The sequence below is a fragment of the Cucurbita moschata genome, unplaced genomic scaffold, assembly GCF_002738365.1.
Source record: "Cucurbita moschata cultivar Rifu unplaced genomic scaffold, Cmos_1.0 Cmo_Scf00033, whole genome shotgun sequence".
Classification (NCBI taxonomy): domain Eukaryota; kingdom Viridiplantae; phylum Streptophyta; class Magnoliopsida; order Cucurbitales; family Cucurbitaceae; genus Cucurbita; species Cucurbita moschata.
This window is the reverse complement of record NW_019268549.1, coordinates 517,962-525,209: the sequence shown is the minus strand read 5'-3', so window position 1 is coordinate 525,209 and position 7,248 is coordinate 517,962. Positions and strand designations below refer to the sequence as shown.

At 28.1% G+C, this 7,248-nt stretch overlaps 1 protein-coding gene across 4 annotated transcripts in view; it reads left to right on the top strand.

Moving 5' to 3' along the window:
- Positions 1-3,354: 3,354 nt before the first annotated feature.
- LOC111430256 overlaps positions 3,355-7,248 on the top strand; it is a 4,566-nt gene continuing 672 nt past the window's right edge. For 2 of the 4 annotated variants that reach the window (XM_023066427.1, XM_023066426.1), the window contains exons 1-3: positions 3,355-4,423; positions 4,455-4,784; positions 5,011-5,166. In XM_023066427.1, the coding sequence (XP_022922195.1) occupies positions 4,482-4,784; positions 5,011-5,166 (459 nt within the window). In that variant the 5' untranslated portion in view covers positions 3,355-4,423; positions 4,455-4,481. Of the gene's footprint in view, positions 4,424-4,454; positions 4,785-5,010; positions 5,167-5,946; positions 7,243-7,248 lie in introns of those variants that run through there. The other 2 variants (XM_023066428.1, XM_023066425.1) reach the window with 2 other exon arrangements.

The window sequence follows — 7,248 nt, the reverse complement described above, 5'->3', positions numbered from 1 at the left end:
TTTTTTTTTTTTTTTTTTTTTTTTGTTAAATCTATTAAAAAATATTTCCAAATAATTTAAATGGGAGTATTATAACTAAAAGAATATTCTACTGACGTAAAAGAATATAATTTCCGTCTTCCGGAAGAACTCCCTATTCTCTCCATCGTTTTTTAGAAAATTTTCACCTTCTTCACGAATTAAATAGACGTTTTTATGTATCTTCCTCTATCCTTTAGTGACGTGATATAAATGTTCGAATAAAATAGTTGATTTATTTCAGTTTATATTTCTTAAGAATATTGTAAAATTGATGAAATAAAATAATATGTTATTTAATGACATGTAAAATATTTAGTAGAAAATGAATGTATAATTATATAAGAATATTATTATTGCTGCCTAACCTTATCTTTATTATTAATTTTTTTAATGTATTAAATATATAACAAAGAAATGAAAAAATGAAAGGTCAAATACTCCCCTATGTTACGTTGGTTTGAATAAGAAAATAAATAAATTGGGCCAATTAAAGAAAAAGTCTTGAAAATGAGAGGAAAAATAAATAAATAAAAATTATCCAATTTGGAATGCCCCACTCAAGGGTATTCAAAATATTTACTTTTCAAAGAATGGAACTAAACTAAATAATAATAATAATAATAATAATAATAATAATAATAATAATGAGAATAAATAAATAAATAACAATCTTTTTTATTCTTTTATAAGAGAACCTTAAAATTAGAGTAAACTTGTCATTTTTTTAAATAATTAAAAATTTAAGGAATTATTAAAAAGAAATTTGGTAAGAACAAGTTAAAAAAGGGAAAGTTGTAGAGTGGAGACTACCTTTTCCTTTCCTATAATGTAATTTTAATTTAGATTTTAAAAAGAATATGCTTAACCTTAACGACCAAAATCAAACATTTGGGTATTACTTTATGAAAAAGTAACCCACTTCTTCAAATTATATGATTTTAATTCAATTCAGTCTTTAATTCCCGATGTTTTAGAATATTCAAAGCTTCATTCCTAATGTCTCTTTTTTTTAAAAAAATATTATTTAATCTTTTGATTTCAAAGAAAAATATAAATGCCTTAATTGATCACTAAATTATATTCGTGTGATCCTTACATTAATTATGTTAACAATATATGCTATAACGAATTAGAGTTCATAGTCTATGAATGCTTTTATAATTTTTTTAATTTATGTCTTGTTAGATACTTATTCCGTTTTTAGTTTTTTTTAAAAAAATTATTTATTATTTTTCATATTTTAAAAAAAAATTGTAGTCAAATTCTACCAATAAAAATAAGTTTTTTAAAAACTAATTTCTTTTTAGTTTCAAATTTTGACTTGATTTAAATAGAAAGTAGATAATATTACAAAGGAGGTTGTTCGAAAATATTGTTTATACGCTTAATTTTCAAAAGAACGAATAAATAAATAATTTTTTTTTTAATTTACCAATATTTTAAAAAATTCAACCAGAAATAAAAATATTTATTTTTAAAAACTTATGTAGAATTTCAATGTTGCTAGAAAAAAAAAATATAAATAATATAAAATGAAATTTAGTACCTAAAATATATATATATATATAATTTTTAAAAGCTAAAATTTAGGGAATAAATATACCATTGAATAGTTTCTTGAAATTTATATATTAAAGTCAAAACTGTTAAATTGAATATAATTAAAAAAAATTATATTACCAAAAATATTTAGCCAATCTTGAAATATATTTTTCAATAACTTTTTATTGTTCAATTAATAGTCATTTAAGATGGCGTAGCCATCGTTCTTTCTAAATGCAAGAAACCCAAACGGGTCTTCTACCTTTACCAATTACTAAAAAGAATATACTTTTTGAAAAGACATAAATAATTAGTCAAACACAGAATAAATAAATAATTCTAATAATACACGTGGAAAATACAACCATAGTCAAATTTTTGAAATTAAATAGTCAAATTATTTAGAAAAGTATCCATGGAATAATTTACTTGGAAAATTTAGTTTTCAAATTAAATAAAGTATAAAGTAATTCTAGGAAACAAAAAAGTATAAAATAAAAATTAATGTTATTTACTATATTTATTTTTTGCTTCTATTTATAAAGTATTTTATGTTAGTCATGAAATTATTTTCCTAAATTTTATATGTTACCTCTCTTTGTAATATTATTTACAAAAATTTATAAATTATTTATTTTTCATCCACAAAGAGAGAGAGAGAAGATATTGTTTAGCGAACGTCAATCACTTTTGTGGGGATGTGATAACATTTGAAATAATGACGACAATGAGTTCATCAAAACGACATGAGTCTAATCAATCACAAGTTCAAAGGAGCCCACAAGAAGCCAACTTGGGCCGGCCCATTATCGCATTGATCAGTTCTTTTATTTATTTATTTATGTTAATTACGTGTTTTTCTCGAACAAATTAAATTTTTGTATAATTTTATTAAAATCTTTTAAAAAAATTATTAATATTAATAAATAAACAAACTCAAAACCCTAAATTTAATGTATATTATTAATAAATGAAATTTAAAATTAAAATTCAAGATATATTATTATTTTATTAATAAATTATTATAATGATATAAGATTTATAAATATATTATTTAATATAATTCACTCCACCAGCGTATACAATATTTGATCTTTGAAACATTAAGTTTATATAATTTTATTAAAATCATTTATTTTAAGAGAATTATTAAGATTTATTACCAAATAAATTAAAAAAAACTTACAAATTTAGACAGGTGAATGAAAATTAAATTAAAACTTAATTATTTAAAATTATAATAATAATATAAAATAGCTAACCAACAATTAATTATCTAATATTAAATAATGCAGTAAAATTGTTTATTTATATGAAATTTCGATAATATTTACAGTACAATATCAAAAAAATTAAATTAAAATAAAATTATTATAATAATATAAAATAATTAACCTGGGTTAATTATTTTAAATTAAATAATATCGTAAAATTGTTTATTTATATGAAATTTCGATAATATTTACCGTATAATATCATATTTGATTTATAGATATTATTTTTTAAAATATTACTTTACCATATACTTTTTTTATCCTGAATTATATATACTCGTGAAATTTTATATTAGAATATTAAACAAAAAGATTTAGAGTGGTAATAATATAACCGTGACTTATAATGAAAATTGAGACCGTTACATTGTTCCATGTCATTACCTTAATTTTTGTTCGTCCAAACTTCATTCAAAATTCTAATAAATTTAGATTTATTTATTTTGTAATTTAACTTAAATTTAAAGATTTATTAGAAATATTATTAAGACTAAATTTATATTTTAAAGCTTTTTTGTTTTGTTTGATTTCTGGCTTTAAGCTAATCCCGCCCTGTTAAGGATCCTTCACCATCGCCCTTGGTTCCGCTTCTGAATCGTCGTCGTCTTCACTTCATTCTCCGATGACTGCTTCAACTTGCAACAGCAGCATCTCTTCTTCATTACATTGCTCGATTCGGTCAGATCCGCCATCAAAAACGAGACTGTAAGCGTTTCTTTAGTTACCTAATCTTCCAAAATTTCCGAGCTCACTTTGATTCTTTCTCACGATTCTTCAATACCAGGTCTCTCTTTCCCACTCTCTTTCTCTCGTAGTGTATTTACTTTGTTTGTATGTATGTTTATGCGTTTTAGATTTAGTTTCACTTTCTGGTTTGATTTTGGTTTCTTCCTTGCATATTCGAAGAAAGTAGATTAAGGTTGTGGAGTTTTGAAGCTCTCGCGTAGTGTTTCATTTTCTCCAACTATTTTTCAGCGATTGAAAATTGATTCAAATATTGATTTGAAAGTTAGAATTTATATCGCTACATGAAGGAGATTGAAGGAGAAGGTGCTTGACTTTCTAATTTTGTATGATCAAAACGTGCGAATACTTAGGTAGATTATGTAGAACAGGATTATAGCAACGATAGAAGGTATAACTATCAAATGAGAGAAAAGGATTAGAAAAAATATAGCACCTGAGAATCCAAGTTATTTAGAGATGGAGCAAGATTTTAGGGTTTAAATTCCCTTTCAAGCGAGGGACAGAGAGAGGGAAGAACAGAGGCTAATAACTTTTCTTAATTTTATTAAATTCATCGTGCGGAAATATTCTCTGTCCTTTTTCTTTTACCTTTTTCTTCCGGAGGACGACGGACGTCGGGAATCTTATTTCATTTAAGCGCGGCGGCGAGGAGCTGAAACAGAGGGGAGGAAATTAACAAAGACTCCAAAATCGAACCGCGTCAATTCTTATCGGAGTTCCATCGTTTACTAGAAATAGAGCTCATCGAGCTCCTGGCGGCGGCGGTGGCACCAAATCGTACGGTAAGGATAGAATGCTATTGCAATTAGCACAAATGTCCTCGGAAAAAATAAGGGAAAATGAAAGGAAAACGTAGAGTTTGGGAGGGAAAAGGAAAGAAAATGAATCGGGGAAAATATGGAAATAATAACGATAGGAGCAATGGAAGATGCGGAGGTAATTGGAGGATTGATGGCGGTGCAGTTCATATACGCCGGAAACTCGGTGTTGCTGCGTTATTTGATGTCGTTAGGGCTCAATCCGTTTACCGTCGTCATTGTTATTGCCTCTGCAACTTTTCTCTTTCTCTGTCCTCTTCTCCGACTCTATATCTTTTTCTCGCAGATGAATTTGATGAACGATGTGCATACCCAGGAGCATTTGGCTCAAGAAATTGAGTTTCATGTTGCTGCTTCAGCTTGTTCTGATCTCCTTTCGCAGGTACGCAGAATTATCTAGTTTTTGTTTCCTTTCTCATTTTCGAGTCTTTAGGCTTATTTTATAATTTCATTTAATTACATAATTATTTTTTTGAATATTTGTTCTTATACCATTTTTTAAGATGAAACAATTCGAACAGAATTGATCAACTCAGTTAAAAAGATCTTGTCATTAGGATAACTTTGTAGACTGTTTCAGAATCTTTTGTGCACTAAAATTCATATAGAGGAATAGTGATTGGCATAAGCTTGAGGTTGAACGGATGGGCACGAAGAAAAGAGGGCCAGTTTTGGTGTCAATTTTCAGGCCATTGGAATGGAACCGTTTTCTCCGTCATTCTCTCTGTCTCCACCTTAGGGAACACTATTATTTCCATTTGAAGGTACGTTAGACAGCAACTCTTCTTCTAATCATTCTCTCACTCTGTTACTCTGTTGATCTGCTGCTCTGTTTTCCTTTGGTTGAGTGTTCTTTTAATTTTACTTTAACAACAAAACCAATCTATGGGGATTATTTTTTAAACGACATTTGAAAACAATAATCAAAATGTAAGCTGCCGACTCCGTTTAATTCTGGTTAGAAGGGATTGGGTTGAGTTCAAATAAATGAAATTTTTTTAAATTGGGTTGGTTCATAAGTTTTCTTAATAAATGAAAAGTTTATAACCCGAACAACTTGGATAAATCCAACCCAAAAAATTTATGTTCGAGTTGGGCTCATGGTTTAATAAGATTGTTTGGGTTGAAATTTTACCACATGAATAGTTGAATTTTGTTTGGGTCTAAAAAGATGTCCCAACCCAACTCAATTTATAGACACTCCAAATTCTAACCTCCAAACTTACTGGTTTTTTCTTGATATTGTGTGGGCTCTACTTTGTGGGTTGGGGAAAAAGGAAAAGGAGGTTACTGTGATGGGAGTGGCTATGAAAGTGATGAGTTTGGTGTTGAGAAACCTTTACTCTCTTGAACTTTGAAAGCGACTGTATAAGTCACTTTTGCCATTTTTTTCCATCTTGGGAAGGAAAAACTAAAGATAAAGATTGCTTGAGAGGGAAAAACAAGAAATTTTGAACTTTGATCCAGCTCCCTTTCTTTGGTTTTTGATACCTATTTGCGCTTAAGCACCATTAATAAATTGTTTGACAAGGCTTAGATTTTAGTGTTTTGGGCGTGGGGACACTACTTTGATTGCAAGCCAAGAATTTCATTAGTACCAAAGTTTGTTGCAATTGATTTCTTCTTCAAAATCAACCTTATACGGAAAAAGAGATAGAGCTTCAAAACAAAGACTCCTAAGGTATCGAAAAGATGGTGCCTTTATTTATTACTTTTCCATTGTTTTTGTGAATCTTTTGAAGGAGAGTTTCTTTTTCTTGCTTTTTGGGAAGAATATTATTTTTCATTTGGTAATGCCTTTTCTTAGTCTTGTTGGCTTCTAACTTGCGTCTTTTCTTAGTCTTGATTTGGAGTCTAATTTCTATTTTCAAACCATCATGTTTAACTATTTGAATTTTGAGTTTCATTTGTATTATTTTTTGAAAATTATTACTGATTTACGCTTTCCTTCCTTCGAATTTTGAATTCTAGTTCGTAGCAGAAAAAACACGAGGATCGAACTCAAATGAAAAGCAACAAGTCCATAGCATAGGAAGTTTTAGCTCTATGACTGAGAAGAAATAAGAAAGAAAAATACATAGCATAGGAAGTTTTAGCTCTATGACTGAGAAGAAATAGGAAAGAAAAATAGATTCCTATCTAGAAGTGGTTATTTATTGAGTCTTGAATGTTTGGCAAATAAAAAAAATATCCTCTTCATCTCTCAGATTTTGAATCTAGTTTCTGTTTACTTTAGTTTCCCCAAAATGTCTCATACTAATGGAGATTGTGTCCCTTACTTATGTACCCATGAGCTTCCTGTTCATTAGCCAACGTGGAACTCAAACAATCTTCAACAATCTTCACATGAGACAAAGTACACCATATAGCCTCTCCTAAGGCCTATCTACTTCTTTGGAGTCCTTTAACAACCTTTGTTTAATCGAGGTTCAACTCCTTCTTTCGAGCCCTTAGAGAAAATACACCCTCTATTCAACACGTGACTCACTAAAACTATGCTTTCCAAGTTCACAACTTTTAAAGAAAAATATTTTTACAATGGATTCTTTTAAAAAGCCACTCAACAATTTTTATTTTAATATCTTTTTATGTTTTGAATTGAACTAAAGTGAGAGAAAAAAAAAAAGAATGGAATTTGAGCAATCCAATTAAGTTTGAATAATGGTGGAAAAAGGTGGATTCCTTGGAATTTTCCCCCCTTTTCTATACTTTTTTGTGTGATATTTGATTCACTTCCCCATCTTTTCAATGGATTGTTTCTTTTGTAGTTTTGCTTTATAAGTTTAACATCTTCTTTTCATAATGTTTGTAGTGAAGTTTCCATAAAAGAAAAAAAAAAAAAAAAA